The 22,901-nt window shown below is 45.5% G+C and overlaps 1 protein-coding gene across 1 annotated transcript in view; it reads right to left on the minus strand.

Moving 5' to 3' along the window:
* Window positions 1–19,334, minus strand: part of LOC144152122 (uncharacterized) — a 31,240-nt gene extending 11,906 nt beyond the window's left edge. The window contains exon 1 of the mRNA XM_077683334.1: window positions 19,124–19,334. Coding sequence (XP_077539460.1) covers window positions 19,124–19,219 — 96 coding nt within the window. The 5' untranslated portion in view covers window positions 19,220–19,334. The remainder of the gene's footprint in view (window positions 1–19,123) is intronic.
* Between the last annotated feature and the right edge of the window lie 3,567 nt (window positions 19,335–22,901).

Raw genomic sequence — 22,901 nt, forward strand, 5'->3', positions numbered from 1 at the left:
GTTGAAAATTATACCAGTGTGCTTCTTTTTGTCCATGGTTTATGGTTCGCGCTTAATTTTCAAAGCTGATAAAACTGCTTAGGCCAGTAGCCTTTACCAGTAGCATCTTCGCCCAAATAATAATTATACCTGCTAAGTGGGGAAATCAATTATATTGGACAATTTTGGACTGCATTTCCTCAAATACTGCCGCAACATGCTTTGCACAAAACAATGGAGGAAAAAAACATTGACAAAACTCTAGTGACTCATCTCTTCTAGCACGTGACTCCCGCGGAATCGTTTCCTTGCTATAGCAGTGGATTTTCTTCTTTATACCTTAGCACGCATTGACATAATGGGTGAGCAATCTCCACTACTGCTAAGCTTCCGCTTTAGCGGCAGTGGACATATTCGAAGTCAGTCTTCCGGGAAAGTTGGAGCGGAATCATGAAGCATGCATATCTCGGCCGGGAAAAAACGGAAAGGCGGGGGTTGGGGGAGGCTGCACATCTCGGGTCCCAGTTCTGGGGTCAAAAAAAAGTTGTGACTCCCCCTACCTATTTCCACACACACAATGCTGTGATACCTTGTGTTCCGGGGAGGGGAGGGGAGGAGGTACATTTAAAATTAAAACGCGATTTCATCTGCTACATCTACAAAAGGCATATGTGACATCGCATCCTAGTGCGATGATTCAGTCTTTTTCTGTGGAGGCACGATACTAACAGCGCTGTTTTTCAGAAGTGAATACTTATCTCACAAACCCAAACGCACAAGAATATTCCAGTGACGAAATTGTGCCTATAATTACTCATAAAAAAAACAGCAAGACTTTGGGGTAAATCCCTACACGTCGAAAAAAGAACAATTAAATTTTTGTACACAGCGAACTTTTAAAACAAGCGTTCAAATCAAGCGAACGCAAGCTTGGCCTCATCGTCGTTCACTCGTGAACTTCATTACTCCAGTTATCATTCGCGCACCCCGCCGTGGTCTGAGCCCAAGGACGCGAGTTTTATTCCCCGTCATAGATAACTTTCCTTGAGGATACCGTGATCTGTCTATGATAACAACAGTAGAACAGCAATTTGGAATGCAGAGAATCCCACAAGGAGAAAACGCGCATCTACGCTCTATTAAAACAGGTGAAAACAGTTCTTTCACTGCAGAAAAACTCCGTACGCCAGTCCAAGGCGCCGCGCTCACACGAACTGAACGAACATACGAAGAAAAAAAATGAAGAAAGACAGACAAACTGAAGCGCTGATTAACAACTCATCTTTACTGCACAGCGTCACAAAAAGAAAGAATGAGCCTGACACTGCTTCACGCCACTACAAAAAAAAAAGAGAGAGAGAGCGAAACCGAACAAATTAGTGGGCTGGCGGGCCGCTTGTTACACTCCGTACCGCTCTCTCGCTAACCAAAGCATGTCTTTTAAAGATGTCAACACGCCCGCGGACTACGTTTCTCAAACACAAGCGCCTCGCAAATATCCTGCGCCCGCAAGCAGATCAAGAACTTTGAAGCTGTTTTCAAGGATTGGACTTTCCAGAATTCTTCCGTCCTCTCTCCTGCTGCAGTTCGCCGAAGCGGGCGCCCGGACACAAAAAAAAATTCCCCGCATTTCCCCGAGGGGAAGAATGTGAAAGTGCGAATGCACGAGTTGAATTTGCGTGGTTCGGTAATGTTCGCGAAAGAGAGATCACACACACACACACAACTACAAAGAAAGAAAGATGCATTTATTCACAGACACCTATTTGTGTTGTCGTTGTACTTGATTGCTAGAGCGGATCTAAGCTTTGAAATTTCGTGTCAGTACTCCTTTAAGCGGGTGCATTAGCCCTTCTCACGCCCGATTCTTGGCCAATCTCCCACGTGGGTATGTGCCATGTCAGCGGCCAGGCAGCGCGCGCCCATCTCCCCCCGTTGCCAAGGAAGACGAGGAGATTCCTGGCCAATCCCCCACGTGGGTATGTGCCATGTCAGCGGCCAGGCTGCGCGCGCCCATCTCCACGTGCGCGGACATCGCCGGTGAACGCAGGTTCAGGGTCGCTTAAGAAGTGCATTGCACTTAAAAGACGTACCATCCACATGCACACCCGGCGATAACCAGTTCTTTTGGTTCCTCTGGCACCCTCCCACGCTAGCTAAAGTGACCGCGCTGTCACGAATGTCTAGTACGCGGCGTTGTCACTGCCGCCAGTGGCGCTGACAGCCAACATCGCGACCTCGGAGGAGTTCGGTTATCTGCAATATAATATTACTGCTGCTAGAGGGGTTGATATTAATTCTATAAAAAAATTATTGTAAATATTAACATAGGACTCACAAGCCGCCGTAGGTGTTTTTGATATCTCGTGTCAATGTTTCCACGCTCAGTTTTCACAAGAATGCGTAGCTGTGGCATAGCCATCGCAAACCGACTTGAAACCAAGCCAATGTCGCTTGTTCGCGATCCCGCATGTGCGGGCGTGTTCTGTGTGGGGGCGCCATCGCGGTGCGGTCTTTCTCACTGTACTGTGCAAATTTACAGCTTTCCTCGAGTTGTTGGCGATTTATGTGCCGTGTGCGAATCTTTTCAACCAGCATCGAAGGTCAGACATTGCAGTGCAGCTGGCGATACATCGAATTTATTGAAGGAAAAGCCATCGCATGCGTTCTTCTACCGCCGGTGAACATCGTTTGTGTGTCGTGTTGTGTTTGTGCGCTGTGATCGTACAGTGAAGAAGCTTGCGAAGTGAGGTGTTACCATCCCTTTTAGCCACGCTTTGGAATCCGTCAAATTCACCCCGCTGGGAGCCCTGGCGGGAGCGACTTGTTATAAGGTAAGTTCATTCTTTCCGAGCGCTCCTGTACATTTCATCATGACACGTTGTGCAGACCTACCTGAATGGCTATACTCACAACTTCGTTATTTGTCGCTATATAAACAGTGTTTTTATGCATGCCGTCTCGAGATCGACCGAAAGGGTACGATTTCACTTCAGATTTTCAAAAATACTGTACGTAAGTGTAACAAATTGAAGGCGGTATTTTACCGGCACACATTTTGACATCAATCGGTAGTTTACTGTCGTCCGCGCTGCTGTATTGCTGTCGCGTGTAATATATTTGTATGTATCTTAAGGTAAAGGTCTAACAAAACCTTTGAAGGCAAGTGACGAATGAATGAAATTCTAGATGCAGTGCCGCTACAGAACGGAGCAGCAGCCCTGTATTGCCTGGTACGAAGTGTCATAAGAAAAGAAAGAACGCCATGATTAAGGTAAATAAAATGTTTGACGAACCAAGTTAACGAAAATGAAAAAAAAATGAAGGAGATCGAATCGAACAAGCGCCTGTCGGATCAATAACAGACGCACGAATACTGCGCTATGCAAACACATCTGACAGCGCTAGGCTGAGAGGCAGATCTACCAGCCACAAATAGTATAGTGTGTTCAACCAGTTAGGAGACATGTCGGTAAAATATACTTACAAGCTAAAGTGCTGGCTGCCGGCAATATATTTGCTTCCTAATTTGAACAATTGTTTGGAGAAAGAGCGTTCCCTGAGTGCAGAGCAGTGACTCAGGTGACAAACGTGGCCTAAAATGTACTTCATTCCAGCTAAAGAAATAATGCCCAAGAATATAACAAATTCATTTATTACTTTTGGAAAATAGAGACTGTGTATCCGCAGAAGCTAGGGGTTGAACCCAAAGCATCTTTACACAAGTCTGATGCGTTACCTTGACACCCTAAAGCCAAGCAGACACTTTGTTTTTAAAACCAATGAAGAAAAAAATGTGCTGCGTAAGGAGTAGTTGGAAACAAACTACACACTGTTATATATTAGTCTTTTACCACAAAGTGCCAATTCTCTCCACGTATCTTTCTGGGAATTTCTCATTTGCCAATTTTTGTCTCAGGTGCTAGGCAGCTTGCGCTAGAACATGTACAGGCGTCAAACTTTCAAACTGATGAATACCGGTTTTGACTAAGCACTTGCTCGACTTGCTAGCATAAATTGAAATTTGCCATTGCTTATAACCACAACCTGCTGATTGCCTTTCTCGGAGCAGTTTTGAATAAGTTGGGCTGAATGTGGTGTGAGTAATAGCAAAATCACTGAATAACATTTTGGCCTAACGTGGCATCAGACGTGCCACTGACTGATGCTACACCGGCATTGCGCGAGGGCTTAGTCGATCTGTTGTGACAAATGTTCTGCCTCTAGGAATTACCCAAATGATTGGTCGGCACGGTATCACTGTACTGTTTTAGTGCTGCTGCTGTACAGAAAATCTCGTCAAGCAAAGGGAAAAAAAAGCTTTGACATTTTTTCTCATTTACAGCAACTCTGCTGTTTTTTCCTCTCACCAAACAAAACTGTTTCGTGTTCTCGTTGTGTGTAAACTGGCATAGCGGCCTTGTTATACTGGGACACTCCTCTGGCATTGTTGCGATTAAGGCAAAAATGTGGATATACCCATATCTCATATGATCCCTTCAAGCTGCTGCTTAGTGCTACTTGTTTGTTATACGTACTGCAAGGCACACACCATACTTCAGCGTTACAAGAGTGTGAAAGACTGCGATATTCAACTTACGCATTTTTTTCTGTCACGTTCTTTCTGGCAAGTTTTTTCTTCTTTCACGGTTCATGTACTTTTTTTCCACTAGTCGGTAATGACAAAGTATTTGCGCTCATTATTTCTAAAGCCATTTGTAATGATTGCCTGTTGTAGTAACTTTAGTTTACAGTATCATCTGACACTAGTTTTTTTTTAAATCAAGGCTACAATTTTGTAAACCAGCTCATGCAAGTTGACAGTTATCTAATTTTGTTTTGACATTTCAAGCATTAAAATTTCACAAAACAAAATCCACAGGTTGACAGGTATGCTTTTGGACAGGTTTGGTAGTGGATCACCCAGTCTTGATAGGCCTAAGCGGATTTCTTTTGGGCCTCAAAGATGTGGAAGACGCGGTAACTAGCCCATGCGGGTGATTTTGTGGCTCCCTGCGGACATAGTCGTTCCTCTAGATTTCAGGTGCTTTAATGCGGAAGGCATTCAAGTAAAGGCGTTCCACTCCCTACCCATTGTAGAAATAATTGATGTGTTTAGCTTGCCTTGATGCACTAAAACCTGAAACAAGCTTATAGATTTGTTGAACTGCTGTCTCCTTGCCTTGCTTTTCAAAAATACAAACCATCGAACATATAAAACAGCAAGCTACTTAGACCAGCATGCTTAATAAGAAGGACGCAATCATTTCGTACTACACTGGTGGAAACAAACAAGGCTGTTTCTTGTTGTATTTTGTAGGCTACACAGTCAAGTAGCCAAGTGGACCCTGCAAGGCTCCAGTCCTCCCGTGCTCCTTTCGTGAGCAATAAAGCAAGCGTTGCCATGAAACACCTCACTATTTCTCCTGCTCAATGCACACCTTGATTTTTTGCATTATTGAAGCAGACTCACTATGTATTTAGTACAGTCAACTGAACTTTACGAGGCAATTGTTGAAATAACTTGATAAAAGACTAAAATGAAATCAAATGGGCTGTCTTGAATATGCTCAATAGGTTTTCATTTGACATTTCTCAACAGGAACTCAACAGGAGAATCAATAGATAGTCAACACAGACTCAACTGGAACTCCACCGACTTTTCTCAGTAGACTTTCAATTGATACATCACAACAGGAACTCAATAGGAAAAGTGTATTGAGAGTTAACAGAAAGTCAATTGGAAATCAACAGACATGTTGACTATAGTCAATAGACTTTCAATTGAAACACAGCGTTGAGTTTCAATTGAAACACGGCGGCCAATTTTCAACGAGAACTCAATACAAAATTTCTATTCAAAGTCAATTGACTGTCAACACATTGTACTGAGTAAAGTCAATTGACTTTCAATTCAATCTCAATAACCATTTTTGTAAGGGTCACCGCAAGCAGCACAAAGCCAGAGGGGGTGAGGCTAGCGCGATGCAAATAAGAATTAAGCTGCGGTATTCTACATCTGCTGCTCGTTAAGGTGGCCTCACACTGGCGGACTCCACAAAATCTGCATATCATGTATGAGCTCAATGGAGCGGCTGCGCGTGCGCACGTTTCACGCTATATCACATCACAATGAAAAAAGTAGGCGTCACTCGCGTGACGCATCATCGCAGGTGCGGTCTCTAGCTACCTTTGGGCAGTTCACCTTCTAGCGCGGTACGGGCAGGCCATGTCTGGTTTACATTGGCGAAAATACCAGAAGACGAACGTACAATAATGTATATACCAAGCATTTATGTTCGCCTAAAGCTCGGCCAGAACAAAGAATTTTGTTTTATCAGGGGATAGTTTTGCGTTTAGATTTCGATCATCGCGTTTTGATGTTGTAGTAATCGTTTTCGTTTTGCGGTCATTGCCTTTAAGTTTGCACTTTTTTTGTTTTCACTGACGCGAAGCTTAGCATGCACTCCGGTTTCTGTATGGACGGGGTTGTTTAATTTTTTTCAGTTAACTTTCACCCGTTCATTGGCCGGTGGGCTAATTCGATTTACGGGCAGCACAAAAACTTAAAGGTTCCCTGAAAGGCGTTTTGAGCACACTAAATGAAGTAGCGCAATCGTTAGATTGGGTCGTCAGCGTAATCTGTGCCAAGTATTACTCTTTTACGCGCAGCGGAAAGCTCACACTTTTGTTGCAAAGTTTGTCGCTTTTTTCTCACCCTTCCCTTCGTGTTTTTGGACGCCGCCATATTGACATGTCTACATCATCGATTCCCATATGTTCGTCATGAGCTAGACATCCTGCTATTGGGCTGCTTTTTCACGCACTTCCGGCAAAGAGATGAGTCGTCTGCTCAGCGTCGGCTCGCCGGCTGATCTGCCAGCGGAGTGCCGGAGTGCTTGGACATTTTACGACAAACGAAACAAGTGTAAGCAAACGCTTAACCGTTCGTATTGAATTCAACACGGCCATAACACGACATGGATATTCTCTTACCTGAGTACGTTCCATAAAGAAAGCGTTGAAGCCCCGTGGCACTTCTTTCGTGCAATCGCAGAGAACGCCCTGAGCCGAATGCCCGGGTTTGACGGATACATTTTATTCAACTTCAAAACAATCCAGAGATGCGTTTCGAACGAACACAACGTCACAACATGCGTTGCAAAACTGAACCGCGATTGACAGACGATGGGTTGCCTCCTCCTGCCCGTTGTAAATTCGGCGCTCACCTCGGGCGCGGTTTGCGGGGACGAACAGCAAGTCACTTAACTCTGGCGCGCAAGCCGAGATGGCTTTTACGCACACTGCACATACCCCATGCGAGGTTGAGTCGTACGTCGCTCGAGCAAGATACTCCAGACCATGGGAAGCACTATCCACCCGCAGAAGCACAACGCCGCATTTCATCGCGAAACAAAGGCGCCCACAACACACACACCATCGCCTCCTGTAATGCCAAACGCATCTCACACTTCCCAATGGGAGTGAGTGGTACGCCTGCAGTGCCCACGTGTCGCGAGGTGGGGCCCCGAGCTGAACCGGGATTACGCAACCGTAACTGACTTCTGGGGAGGTTTCTGCCTTGTTGCCAAGGCAACCGATGTTTTAGATTGTCAAGGAAATGGCGCTCGCTCCACCGTTAGAAAGCTCAGAGCCGCGCCGGAGCATGTTTTGCCAACGTTGCCGCCCTCCACCACGCGTCGCCCCAAGCTGAACTGGTCACATGATTGAAGCGTTTTGTGCACGGGCTCTGTATCGGTTTAAAATGTCTTTTTCACATGCCGCCGGCAGGAATTACCACTTCCGCAAAATAAGACCCGGCACCAGCGGGGCCACATCTGATACGGCGCTTTTTGGATCAACAGTGCGCGGTGCATAAAAGGGACCGAGCGCACGATCCTCCCCGAGCGGCTGCGAATTCGCGCCGATAAAAAGTCACGTGCCGACTGCAGCAACGTACGCCGCGAAAGGGCAAGGCCAGGCCGCCGCACAAATGCGGCCAGATTTTTCGTTCGCTTTTCCAGCCTTGAGCAGAGTGCGGGATTCATGGTGTCAACAAAGCTTGCCCGTAGCAGACGGCAATCCGAGGAGCGCCCTAGCGGAAGTACGTCACCGCTGGAGAGCGCAGCATCAGGGGAGGGAAGGCGCGCGCGCCGTCAACAGCGAAAGGAGGAGTAAACGCGGCGCGACGATAATGCGCGGTTTCTGATTTACGATTTCTCAGCTAATACTCATCGCTTTAACAAAATTCTTGCGGGAGAAGATTGCTAATACATTGATTTATTTGGTTACATGTACATCCATGCATCGGCGGAAGGTATTTCAGGACCCCTTTAAAGTTGACGGCGCCTATCAAAGGCTCTTGTATTTTTTGGTTGCGAGGACACCAACGTATCCCTTGAAATTTAGTGAATGCAAAATTTATTAGACCTTTTTCCGAACATGCGCTATGGCTATAATGTATCAGTGTCTAGTGGAACAAGTGTTTCTTGTTTTCATCAGCATCACTTTTTGTTGGGTGTCTTTTTAGTGTTTTTTCACGTTAGAAGACTTCACTTATACCCGAGTTTCCATCGCCACGGAAATAACGGATTTTGCGTTAATGTACTTTGCCACCAGCCTAATGGCTACTTGTATGTATCATTATCGAATAGCCCATCACGCCCCCTGCACACGTCTTCAAAACACGTTTTAGTCGAACACCACAATGCATTTACTAGTTCTACCGGTTGTCAGTTACTGTAACGGAACCATGGTGGTGCTGTAGAAGCGGCGTGCTGCAATCGAACTCTGGAGGCAGCGGGTTTGTGTTTTCAACTCCGTTAGTGTACAATGCCTCACTTTTTGCGTGCTTGCTTTACTCTGAGAAATTCCGCGACAATCAGAGCACTCTTTCACATTTTTTGTGCTAAAAGTGTCAGCTGGATATGCCTTCTCAAGGCTCTGAAGACGCCACTGTTTAGATTTACTAAGCTAAATAATTATTGCTTCTCAATAAATCCAATGCTCTGCTACTAAAGACCGATATGTTCCCTTACTCATCATTTTTTTATCTTGATCATTCATTGTCCTTCCCGGCCCGACGTCGGCTACATCGGCTCCACCGGGACAATACGCTTTGGTTGCCACCAGGGACTTATACAAACAACTCGACACCGTTTCACCGAGTGCGTTGTGACGTAACTTATACTCGTCACTAAACGAACCTCATCGGCAGTGCGAGAGACTCCAATGCTGGAACATGCCGTCGGCAGAGGTCTTTCCGCATCTTCTTCGCAACAGTCCCCGCTACGCACAATCCACCAGACAAATTAGGTGAATCCCCCCACTCCAGTCGGTCGGGTAATATCTACCTTCGCGCTGCAGTGTCCTTGGCTAGACTTTAAAGCTTTCTATCTCTTTCAGCCAACGGTTCTTTCGTGACGTGACGGACAACAAACTCCACACAAGGCGGAGGCGGGCGGTGGCAGTGGGAAGGGGGAGGGCTTCACTCACGGAGCACACTGTTGATGGCGTGGCGAATTTACTGCTCCCCACCCGCAAGTGCCTGCTCGCCGGCGTCATCGTCGGCGGTACGGCTTTGTTGTCTGCTTTAGCGACGGTTCTAATGGGCCTGTTTTGGCGCAGCTTCGCGTCCATTGCACGCTGCCTACGCCCGGCTAAATTAACTTGTTCGACAGCACCTCCAGGGTAACCCGCACCCGATAGAATTAGGCGGTCGTACGGCTAAAATACGTTAAGGACTGGTTTTCAGGGCGGGGCAACAAAATGTACAATCCACATACAGACATCTGGCCACTAGAGAAACGCTACATTTAGCGCACTGCTTCCCGCGAATGGGACTCCGTTTTCTAAATTGGTGAATACCAAATCGGTTGTGTTTTCAGGGGCATTACAAAACGATAAAGTAGCGACTGGTTCTGATAAATAGCGATTCAAAAGTTCCCTCAGCTTCCTCGCAATTCTCAAACTTACTAAACTAACTAGCTTAAAACGGTATATATGGGAATCACTAAGCTCACATGCCGAGTTGTTTCGGTGTCTACGCTTGTGTCGCGCGGTTGTGTAGCCGCGAGCTAGCACAACAGGGTGTCTAGGTTCCGCTGTCTCACCCTTCGAAAGACGCTCCTCTCCGCTTTCTTTCTGCCGACTAACGGCCGGGCTACAGCGACGGACGCCGCCGCTGTAGCCTGGCCGCGGCCGACGCTGCTGCTGCATTCCGGATGCCGCTCCGGCGAATCCCAGGTAACGGCAGGAAAAATCTCTGGTTTTACTGTGTAGATCCACATGTGTGAATTCAAATGATGTCGCGTGGGCAATGTGGGTGTTTAAAGCTTTTCTATCCAACCACCTTTACAGCATGGATTGGGGTCAATTTTGTTCAGAGATTCTCACCTCCAATTATGTTTTATTTCCGCTCTTCCTGCTTCTTCCCTTTATAAAGTTCGCATATTTGTGCAGAGCGGTTATTTTCTGGCCGAGTTTTCTTTTGTTTTTTTTTTCATCAACAACATCCTGTCTTCTAAATTATTTACACTGCAAATCTCGATGCTGAAACATACCCATGCAGCACACGAGAGTGACAACAACGTGTCTGAATATACGTTTACGATAGAAAGAAATCAAAAATTACACCGGAAAAATAAAAAACGTGACAGGGAAAGCGGACGAAGCACAGGCTTGATATTCAGTGGTTATCAAAGTCAGAGGGATGCCACCAGGAGCTCCTTTGGTTTTCACGTGCTGTAATAAACTTTTCTTAAAATGTACTTAGGCGTCTATTAGGCCATATCGCTATTTCGCTACTTCCATTGCTTGCGGCCTTTCCCCGATTTCGCCTTGTTGCAAAAGAACGAGTAATTCCGCATCACCCGTGAATCCTAAAGCTGTGTACGTAATGTCATGTGTCAGCGCACCCCCTGAGAGGGGGACGCATCAAAACCCCCGAAAAAACAAGGAAAAAGAACAAAGGAACGGCCATTTGAAGTGCGCTCCAGGAGCGCGCCAATCAGCAAGCGCCAGCGCCGACGCACCGAGGAATCATGGGCAAAGGTGGCAGCACACTGGTCGGCCAATCAGGGAAGGCCACGCATGGGACAAGTGGCGAGATGGCCATATAAGGACAGGGAGGAAGCAAGAAACCAATGGGAGTGCGCCACGGGAGATCCCAGAGGGTATAAAAGCGGGGCGCACAAAGAGAAGGTGGAGGCAAGAAACCGAAGAAACCAGGAGGCGGCCGGAGCACGTGCGCTTCAAGGAACGAGCCAGGGGGACGCGGCCAGGCCATCGACCACGCCATCCGAGCCTGGTTGGGAGCGGGCCGACTTCATCGGCACCGTCATCCTAGGTGCACCACGAACCCGTGTCTTCGTAGCCCCAGCGGCATCGGTCGGGCACCAGCGGCCAACGTCCACGCTCCGTCGACGTTCGTCTCGACGGCCCCGAAAGGCTACGTTCGGGCCGAGCCTACCTGGAACCTCCAGCGGCAGCGGCTACCAGGGGGTAGCCACCGAGGAAGCGCGCCGCCGAAGGGATGACCGCGCGCATCGAACGCCGGCAACAAGGACCTCCAGCGACAGCGGCTACCAGGGGGTAGCCACCGAGGAAACCAGTCAGGACGCGCGGAGCCCACGCCGCCCAAGGAGTGACCGCGCGCATCGAACGCCGGCACCGAAGCGAGAAGAAGAAGGCTACCACCGAGTCGCGGCCACGCAAGGGTGCGACACGTCAGCGCCGATGATCGGGGTAGGCCAGTCCAATAGGGACGCATTCATAGGGCACAACTAGGGAGTTGGGGTTTAGAGAGATCACCTATAGGGTGATAGAATAATTTGATTCGGACGAATTGTGTAGAACTTTATGGTAGAGACTCTTGCGTTAGAGTTTTATTTATTTAATTATTTATTGTACCCTCAGGGCATACAGCATTATAGAGGGGAGTGGGTTTAGGAGACAAGTAAAGTACAAGTGAAACATGAAAAACAAATCACATTCAGTACATGCATATAACTCTCAAAAACAGCGTGTAAACGACAATGCATACAAAATGTACACAATATCAATAAAGAATCAAACAAGGAAGCACCGCGACAAAAAATACCGTAATGACAATTTAATGCACAAAGGAAGTGCCGGTGAAAAAAATTTAAAAATAGCATAAAATTAATGCGAGACACAAGTGAACGGTAAACGAACAACAGCAAACAACTAGGAAAAAAATGCGTTGAGCAAATCAACGCATAAAATTCTCGAGTGCCTCCCGAAAGCGTTCATGGTTAGTAATGGTGACTAGTGACGCAGGCAGGTTGTTCCAATCATGACATGTTTGAGGTAAAAAAGAATACGAGTATGTTACGGTGTTTTGGCGAGGAATATGAACCTTGTAATGATGGTCGAGGCGTTCAGAAAGGAAAAAGGGAGGTTTCAGCCAACGTGATTTAAGTACCGGGTTATGGTGATATGCTTTATGCAGCACACAAAGGCGAGCCAGTTTCCGGCGAGTGGCAAGAGTAGCAAGGTCAAGGCTGGATTTCATGTTAGTTACACTGGAAGTGCGGTGATAGTTAGAAAGTATAAACCTTGCGGAGCGGTTTTGCTCAGCTTCAATTTTGTTAGATAGTGTTACATAGCCAGGGTCCCAAACTGAGGAAGCATATTCAAGCCTAGGGCGTACGTAGGTTATATATAGCTGCTTTTTTAAGGAAGACGGTGACAGCGAGAAATTTCTTTTCAAGTAGCCTAGCATGCGGTTTGCATTAGATGTTACATATTCAATGTGGCGCGCCCAGGATAGGTTATTGGTTATGTGCACACCGAGATATTTGTAGGATTCAACTGTCTCTAGCAAGGTATCTTTAAGAAAATAATCAGGGCTAGGTAGTTTATTACGCGAAATTCTCATCGATTTACATTTAGAAACGTTAAGACCCATGTGCCAGAGGTTGCACCAGGAAATAATGTTAAGGTCGGATTGTAGACACGCAATATCAGTATCGTTAGTAATTTTACGGTAAAGCACACAGTCATCAGCAAAAAGGCAAACTGGGGAAGAAATTTTAGAAGGCAGGTCGTTAATATATATTAGAAACAGTAAAGGCCCCAGCACAGAACCCTGAGGTACTCCTGAATGTACCGCCACCTCGGGAGAGTCAGTTTCATTAACGGATACAAACTGCGTGCGGTTAGCAAGAAAGATTCGAATAAACTGTAGCACTTGTGGATCGATTTTCAAATGGCCCAATTTATGTAATAGCAGCTGGTGATTTACTTTATCGAATGCTTTTGCAAAATCTAAGAATATACAGTCGGTCACAAAACCTGAATCAAGATTTACATGCAGATCGTTAGTAAACGTGACTAGTTGTGTTTCACAGGAAAATAATTTCCGGAAACCGTGCTGCGAGTAATGAAAGAACTTATTTGATTCTAAATGCTTAACAAGGTTGGAAAAAATTATGTGCTCAAGAATTTTGCAAGGAACCGAAGTAAGTGAGATTGGTCGGTAATTAGAGGGGTTATGTGCGTCACCTGATTTGTGAAAGGGTACCAACCGGCCTGTTTTCCAATCTTTAGGCAAGTAACCGTCATCGAAACATTTAGTGTAAAGGCAATATAATATAATCGACATATACTCTTTAGTATTCTTCAGAAATTTGGAATTAATACCGTCAGGGCCACATGAAGAAGACAGTTTCAGGTTGCTGATAACGCCAGCAATTCCAGTAGGATCGAAAACAATAGGGTCCATTGGGAAAAAATTTACGCACTGCAAATCTGGAAAAGTATCTACAATCGGGTTACAAAAAGACCTAGCGAAGCTATTATTTAACAGCGAGGCGCACAAATGGCTAGAAACTAGTACACCATGATTATCAACCAGGCTTATTGTGTTGTCGTTTTTAGGCTTCATTATGCTCCAGAAACGCTTGGGATTTGTCTTTAATAATAAAGGTAGAGTTGACTGAAAAAAGGTACGTTTTGCAGTTTGAAGAGACTTGGTGTAAGATGCGGCTGCTAATTTGTAGGCTGACCAGCGCTGCGGACAAGTAGATTTCTTGGCAGTACGATAGAGCCTGGCTTTTTTGTTAGACAATCGTTTCAAATAACGGGTAAACCAGGGAGCATTAGTATTACTATAAACGCGCCGTAATGGTATATGTTTGTTGATTAATTGATAGACCTGTTGTTTGAAGGAATTCCATATGTGATCAACGGTTTGTTCTCTATAACGTGGCAGTAAACTATCAAGAAAAATACAAAGCCCCGTATTAATAGCTTCGAAGTTGGCTCTATTGTAGTCCCTAATGCTTTTTAAGCGCTTCTGTCTTCTTGTAGCAGGAAGGGAAAGAGCGAACTGCAGTACGTCATGGTCGCTCAAGCCGGGGATGTGCGTTATTGACGAAACAATATCTGGGGCAGATGTCAGGACTAGATCAAGCAAAGACGATGTTTTCGGTGTTACACGGGTTGGCTGATAGACAAGCTGGGATAAGTTAAAAAGGGAGCAAACGTCGAGGAAAGATGACGCTTCAGCAGATGCCGGTTCGACTAAAGGAGTGGAATGCAGCCATTGAATATTGGGATAATTGAAGTCACCAACCAAAAAAATTTCTACTCCTGGATATCGTACCACAATTTGATTTAAATTATCATGAAGACCTTCACAAAAACCGGTGGCAGAGGATGGAGACCGATAAGCGGCGCCAAGAATAATCTTCTTATAATTGAACGTTAAGCAGCACCAGATAATTTCAAGGTCAGTAGTTACAGAGACAGCAAAAGATTTTAACTGGTTGGTGATTGCAATTAGTACACCACCACCTGTCCTGTCGCCGCGATCACGTCGATATACCACAAAGTTTTTGTCACACTGAAATAACTCATCCACCGATATTTTGTTCGTGAGCCAAGTCTCCGTCAGTACGACTATATCGGCTACAGAATCGTTGATTAATGCGTTAAGTCTATCCTTCTTTTGATACAGGCTACGGATGTTAGTATACAGAACAGAAACATCGCACGTACGGCCACTACCCCTCGCATTATCCTAGCTACCGCTGGGCTGACCATACACACGTCCCGAACGGGTCGACCTCGGTGATGTAGAGTCAGACGTACCATCCGGAGAGGCAACCGCAGGAAGAGAGGAAACAACCGCACTAACTTCAAGAACAGAATCTGCATCTGCAGAGTACCTGTAGTGTTTCCCGTCGGCAATAAGCTTGTTGTGGCGTAGTTTGTACGAAGTTTTCAAACCTTTTCCGAAGTCAAGCAGTTTTTTACGTGCAATGCGCGTAGAAAGAGAGAAATCTTCTCTTATGTTAAAATCCGTGTCGGTTAGCAAAGATCTTTTTGCCTGAATCAGTTCTTTAGTTTTGAAAGAAGAAAATTTAACCACAATGGGACGGTTTTTGTCCACAGAATACTGGCCTATGCGATGCGCACGCGCAATGTCGGTTGCAGGGATTTGCAGCTGCAGTATCTCAGAAGCAAACGAGATAATTTTGCCTTCAGATTCTTGCCAGCTTTCCTTAGGACTGTCTTTAGGACTGTCTTTAGTTGTATGTTGGGATTGTTAGTTAGAGATGTGTGTTTATCGTTTGTGTGTAGTTTAATTATTGAGTGCTTTACGTTAGGGTTCTTGAGTGTGCATTAAATGTATATGTTGTTAAACCCGTCAACGGCTTCCCTGTGTCCATTGCTCCGAGCTGGTAAAGACCACCCCACCATCCGTTCACGTGACACGTACCCCCTCATTTTCGCAACTTTTTCCGACACCCGATTGGTAGCAGCATAAATTGAATCGACGCCTCACGTATAGGGAGTGACCGCATCCGCGTGTTCACATTCGCAACCAGACAATGAATATATCAAGACTACTCTTGAGTACCCCCCTATCGGCAGCCTGCCATCAAATAAAACGCCGTGAAGAGTTCATAGATACCGTTAGTTCATGCGCAACCAATAAATCATGACAACTACAAACACATCAACAGCGCGAAATAACAGAATGTTTCACTGAAGACTAGTGTCGTTGCTGTAATTTACAAAAAAAAGGACTGCGCCAATAAATTTGTCATCATTGTCCTGAGCATAGATAAATCAATTCTGTTCAATATTACGAACAGGTCACCTGTGCCTGTGATACACAATCTTCTCGGGTATTTTAACAAGAACAGTGGTTTTTGAAACATTGTTTATTACACCCTCAATAGCTCAATGGGTTCCCAGATACACAAAATCATTAATAGAAAGAAGTCTTAGAACGGATTTAAGCTCTTTCGCCAGCAGAACTATTCTGATTCCCGCTGAAATTTATTTTATTTTCATATACAGATACTGCAGGCCCTTCTGGAGCCCACGCAGGAGGGAAGACAAAGAAATGCATCGAATGAAATTCAACATGAAACTCCCTACGCGTAAGTGTAGGCATAAATATGCCGCACAAACGGGTGCCGACAAGAATCCATTCCAATTTGAAATACAACACTTCTACAAAAACATATACTTCGAATACGTCGAGGAAATAGTTCTAACGACACCGAGTTCACTGTTTCTTCATATAACTTATTTCAGTAAAACATTAAGCGATGAAACAAAGGAAATTTATGCAGATTACTGTGGCTGATCGGTGGCCGAATAGTCATACTGGGTTGTGTTCTCGTTAAACGTTTGAAAGGCTCTCGGAGGTAGTGTTCCCGCGACAACTTCAAGTGACCGTACTAAAGTTGATAAAAAACATTTTAAGCTAGATATGACCCTACACTGCTCGAGTTCTGGGAGGTTTGCCGTATTGCGTAAAATGGTTGCTTTACAGTGATGCTAATAAACAGAATAAGCAAAACACAAAGCGAAATTCTGTATTTTTCTGTTTTACAATTCAATTATTGTTGGTAGGGGCTCCAAATAACATCTGCATACCCCAGCTTAGGTCGCATTAGGGCTTTGTATGCGTTTAATTTTACAGCAGGTGGCGTATTACGCAACTTTCTTTTCAAAAATTCCAATTTCTGTACTACACCCTAACAGACGTCGTCAACGTGCGTTTCACAACTAAGGTTAGTCCTAAGTATGACGCCTAGATATCTAAGCTTATCAGTTCTGTTGATGGTAGCATTACCTAATGAATGAGCAAAACCGGGAGGCCTCTTTGCTGCTTAAAGTGATAACGGTTTTCTTAGTAGTATTTACTCTCAAGCATTGTACACCATGTCTCGAGTGAGTCCAAAGCATAGTTTAATTTAGTTTGGTCGTCTCGGGTATTAACAGCTGTGTATACCACGCAGTCATGCGCGAATACTTTATGTAAACCGGGGTTTCAACAGTAAGATAAATATCATTTCTATATAATACAAAGGGGAGGGCCCAGCACAGAGCCTTGTGGAACTCCTGAGTAAACGTCCAATTCTTGGGAGACACACTCATTGATGATTACGCAATCTATTCGAATTCTTAAGTAACATTCTATCCATGCGACTACTTTTCGTTCAATGCCAGTCGAGAGTAGTTTTGTATTTAGATGGGGAGGTGGGACGACATGAAACGCCTGTGCCATATCTACAAATATAGCGTCGGCTTCGCCATTTGTATTGAGTGTACTAATTTATTCATCAGTAATTTCAGTTAGTTGGGTAACGGTTGATAAACCACATCTAAAGCCATGCTGTTTGGAAAAAAGAAAATGCTTATATTCTAGGTAAGGAATAATGGCATTATCGAAAATATGCCCGAATAGTTTACAGCAAGTATTCCTCAGGGAAACTGGCCCGTAGTCGTTAATTTTTAGAGGACAGCCACATATAGGCACCGGAAAAATTTTTGCCGAACGCCAATGATCACAAATAGTCACTATGCGTAAGGATATAGAGAAATTGTGGTGCAAATATTTATCCACACATGCAGCATATCTCCTCAACAAAGTATTGGACGGTTAATCGGGACCCGGTAATTTCTCCACGTCTAGTGTTTGCAAAAGGCTGAGGACACCACCCTCGGTTATTTCTACATCCGGCATAGGACAATAAAAAATATATGGTGGCGAAACAGCGTGCGAAGCTGGTCGCGCGATCACCATTTGAAAATAGTGATTAATTTTTTGGAAATGGTAGTCACATCAACAATACTTTCGTCGGGAACATTTTTCTCTGAAATGCGTTGTTTATCTTTTCAGAGATGGCGCCAAAATTTTTGGGGTCCAATGTTCATGAATGACTGCACAGTAACAAAAAAGAAATCTTCTTTTGCCAATTGCGCTTTTTCCTGCTTATAGAAATAAAGCTTGTTAGGTCAGTTGTGTTACCCTTTTGCGACATCGCTTAATTTTCCGTATTGAATAATGATTTTTTGCGAGAACCAAGGGTGTTCTCTATTAATGCGGTTTCTTTTAAATGGTGCGCGCTCTCACTTGCAAAAGAGAACAAGTTTTTTTTAATTTGACCACATTTCTCTAGCATCCGTGATTTGACTAAGAAGAACAAAGCACGATTTCAACTATTTTAAGAACACATTGCCGTCCGCATTATTGTTAAGGAACAAGCCTGCCTTTTACTCACAATAATATTTAAGTAGCGTGTATTACTATTATCTAGATTCTATAGATACCGCCAATCAGCGAATGGGCAAAACATTTTCTTTTTCTTTAATTATATGACTAGGCCCCGTCACGACCCCAACGGGTTTCTGCCATATAAACAAAATTTCACTTGCTTCTTTTTTTGTTTAAGCTGCCCAGATTCAAGGATTTTACAGGAGATAAGAGGTTAATAGCCGATATCTAATCCTATTTGCTGCTACCATCAACTTAATAAAACAAAATTATTTTATGCAATATTGTGCAGGTACAGCCTTCCGGGTCAGCACAAGAAAGACGGTCTTCACTTGCACTTCAAAGTTTTATAGCGGCGAACTAAAATCGGAAGATTCACTGAGCTTGTATTTAAGTATTTGGTATAGATAGGAAGCATATTGTATTTTTAACTACTCGCATGCGCATTGGCGAGATTATTAGTTATTTGCTCTGCTTTTAAATATACACTCGGCAAGAAAAGTGGAACCAACCACCAAAATGGTGAAATTACCGAATGAACGACCGCAACCATCGCTCGGGAAGAAAACGAGAATCTCACAGAATCAGAAATGCGTGTACCTTGAAGATGTCAGCATGGTCGCATTTGGTGCTCACTGCTCCAAACAGAAGGGTGCAGATTGTAAGCAATGGTAACTTTTTCGGTGATAAGGCCATTCCAGGTGGTGGTATTGCTCACTGCTGACTCCAGGACAGAATGACTGCTACTGTAGGTGCAAGAGCTGCTCTTAAATTGTTTGTTACAGGGAGAATGACGTAAAGCACGTGGCTGCGCAACACATCTAAACGCTACTAACTGGTTTAACTCAGGTGAGCCACGCAGCTGACACCGCCAATGATCTTAGTTTTTTTTATTTTTCTCTTGGCAGGGTTCTTTGACCCCGATGTAACAGCAGGGAGAACACCTGCGGATGCCCATCTTAATTTCTATAGCAATGTAGAACTCCGGACCCAATCTCGAATCTCACATGTTTTCAATTTGGTAACATGTCATGTGCCTTGACAGCACTATATATTCTGGAAAGATACTGAGTTGATATATTTTTTGTTTTGATACTTTGAATTCCCGCACACCTGGGTAGACTAGGCTTAAAAAGCAGTCGCACCAGCTTCAGAAATTGAAACCTGCCGGGGCGTTCATAACCTTAGACGGCGAGTGTCCTGTGTACTTCTTCTTCGTCCGCGTCTATTTTTCGCTAGTAAAATGCAGTGAGATAACCAACTAGACCAACTTTATGCCTTAACTTAGACGGCTCAGAGAGTGAACACCTAAAAAAACCGAGGTGCTCGCCAAAATCCGGAATTTCCTCATGCCGGGGACGATAGAAGCCCGCGAAATCAATCCTAGCGTTGATGTGGGCATGCGTGTGGCTTCTTTTCTTTATCTTGCAAAAAATCGAGTATTCTTATGGGGACTCGCCTGTGGAAGCGGTAATCATATTACGGTAAATGTGTCTTCCCAGTTTCGATCTGTTTTCTCGGTTTGTTTGCATGTCTCGACAGCATATTTGGATATATTCGCATGAAAAATAAACGCCTCTTAGTCCACACTGCGGGGCGCCTTCTTTCTGTTTGTGCTAGCATGTAACATCAACACGCCCTACCGATTCCATTGATAAACCTTATTTTGAGTATTGAAGGCTCTACTACTTGTCCTTGCACTTCGGATGTGCTTGTAGGCGGAAGCCTGTGCGCCCTCCATGGTGGCCAAGTTCGGTGGGTTCCCGCCATAACGTTGGCATCAACTGGGGCTGACAAGAAGCACTTGGTCCCAGTTCAGGTACAAGGGGCGCATGTTCCGTGATTTCTCGCGCCTTCGTCGTCACTCTTCACGTGAGCCGTGGACTCTGTTGAACCTCTGGTTACACTAGGCGAACACTGGGGACTATATCATGCAGTTCTACTGGCAGTTAAACTTTTCGTACCACCCAGCCTGGCTTCCTGCAAAACGTCCTGCTTGTGAGGGACATGTTCACTTGTTTGGTGGAGGTTCAGTGGCTCGCGAACCACCGCAAGTGCCCTCAGCATCAAACCTATCCTATCGCAACTAGTAAGTGCGAGAATCTTTGGGGGCTCGGGCTGTCGGCGTCTCCTGTCATCGCCGTCTCATGTAGTCATGGTACCACAACACCGGGAGACTCGTTTTCCAAGGCCTCGCGCTGGAACGTAACGCGTATCATAATAACACAGCGGGACACTGGTTTGCCAACGCGTCGCGCTACAACGCTTTGTGCTTCAACGGCACAAGCCTTTTGTGCCCACCACCGTTATCTCTACCCCACCACCGTTTTCATCTCTGTTGGCGAAAACGCCACAGCGCGAAGAATACACTCCCACTGAATGCTTCGACCCCCCTAGGTTTCACGTTAGTTGAAATGGCCCGGGATTTTCAACACGAAAGTGTTTTATGCCGGGCTACACAAACCTAACCGACGTCATATTAGTCACGGATACGACAGCACCAGAAACAGTTCCAATTGGCGTGGCGGCGCTAGGTTTCGAGCCCACGATCACACTGGCCGCAACGGGGCGTGTGAAACCTTCTCCCGACTGAGCCATGAAGTCATGCCCGGATAGCGGTACTTACGCGCAACTTTTTCATTCAGATGGTGCTGCCGTCTAGGATAGGTGAAGCGAAGTAGTGCGTCATGGCCCTTTTGAGCGCCGATATTTGGCGTCTCGATAGAGCGGTGTGTAGCAGTGGACGCTGCTGGGTTTATTCGTCCGCCGCCTATGTCGAACACCGCTCAGCTTGTAAAACGCCGCCCCCGCGTTCCACAAGCTGAGCTTGCCGCAACGCTAGCGCCTGGCGTACACGCCACGGAGCAGGACGAATGTGGTCGCACCTTTGCCTAAGCGACCCGTCAAAAGCACATTGATCACCAAGCACACCCACAAGACTGCTGCCGACTCTCAAATCGTGCTCCTTTCGCTGTAGCTGACTGTGACTTCACCAAACGATTTGCTGACAACCCGTTCGGTTTCATTCGCACAGTTTCCGAGCGCCTGGAGATTCAATCGGATTTACGCGATGCTCCGGCGCGTGTAATCCAATGTCTAATTCTGATGAGTCTAACGGTGCCATACCGACAAAATATAAATACGATTTGCGACTTCATATTGACGCACAATAAACATTCAAATGCTCCTGTGAAGACACATTTCCTTTTCGTGTTTCATTTGGTTTCTCGGTTCCCAGCCGCAGCCGAGACCAGGGCAAAACAGATGAATGTGAGAGAACGGACAGATACTTATATTCATTGTGAAGACCAGCCAAAAGTCTCACCTTGTGCGTCACAAGTGCCCCCCCCCCCCCAAAGATCATTGTTATTCTCCCTGATGACTAAAAAAGAGGTTGGTTTTTTGCTGTTGATAAACAATTTCACCACCTTCCCGTAGGGGAACCCTGAGTAGTATGCGAAGCAGCCATGGGGTCCACTCAAGTCGACTGCGTTTACGTTGTCCGCAGACATCATGCTCACCTCGTCTATGATTACGCATTTCACGTTGCGGAAGACCACGCGGAAGGTGTTCAACTAGCTGGCGCTGAGGCCTCCTCCTTGTCGGGGCCAGTGGTCTTCCGAGAGAGCTTGAAACCCACGTGCACCGTGGTTCCTGCCACTGTGAAAAACGCCTTTCCGGTGCTCGCGCAGATGACGAGCGCGTTGTCGGCGGTGTTGTTGCCGGTGTTACTGTACCGGTTGTAGAGGTCCATGGGAAGCCGGAGGACAAACGTCTTGCCACAACCGGCCGGTCCGGTGAAGAAGACCCGTAACAGAGGTGCTGATGGCGTTGTCTGACGGTGGATGATCTGGTGCAGTAGCTCATGTTGTTCCGCGTTTGTCATCCTCATCAAGTTGTAGTATTCGTCCTGGTCCATGATGTCTTGGCGCTTGCGCACGGCCGCGCACGAACTCGCGTGTTTTATCAGGAGGACCAAGTCATGGCTCGGGATGAGGTCGACGTCTTCATGTTCCGGGTGGCGTATATGCGTTTCCTAGTCTGTACTGCCATCCGTCACCTGAGGTTGCTTATGGGGGTTATATCACAGCATAAACGTGCCTAGAGCATACACAACCGCCTGAACTGAAATAAATAGCAGCGAAAAGGAACCTGCAATGGTTGAAAACCCCGGTATAGAGAAATATTCAACATAAATAGCCGAAATAAACCTAACAAGAGAAAACCCGAAAAAACGTACAAGAAGCAGTAGCTGAAACTGACGAAAGGGAAAAAAATACCCGGTATACCATTTATAATGCATAAAGATGTCATAAATAGATTATATGAGTTGCAGCAAGCAAATTTTATTGTATGATGACACCTTGAAAATAAAAAA

This window comes from Haemaphysalis longicornis, unplaced genomic scaffold (genome assembly GCF_048455015.1).
Source record: "Haemaphysalis longicornis isolate Haplotype H1 unplaced genomic scaffold, Haemaphysalis longicornis Haplotype H1 scaffold_9, whole genome shotgun sequence".
Taxonomy (NCBI): domain Eukaryota; kingdom Metazoa; phylum Arthropoda; class Arachnida; order Ixodida; family Ixodidae; genus Haemaphysalis; species Haemaphysalis longicornis.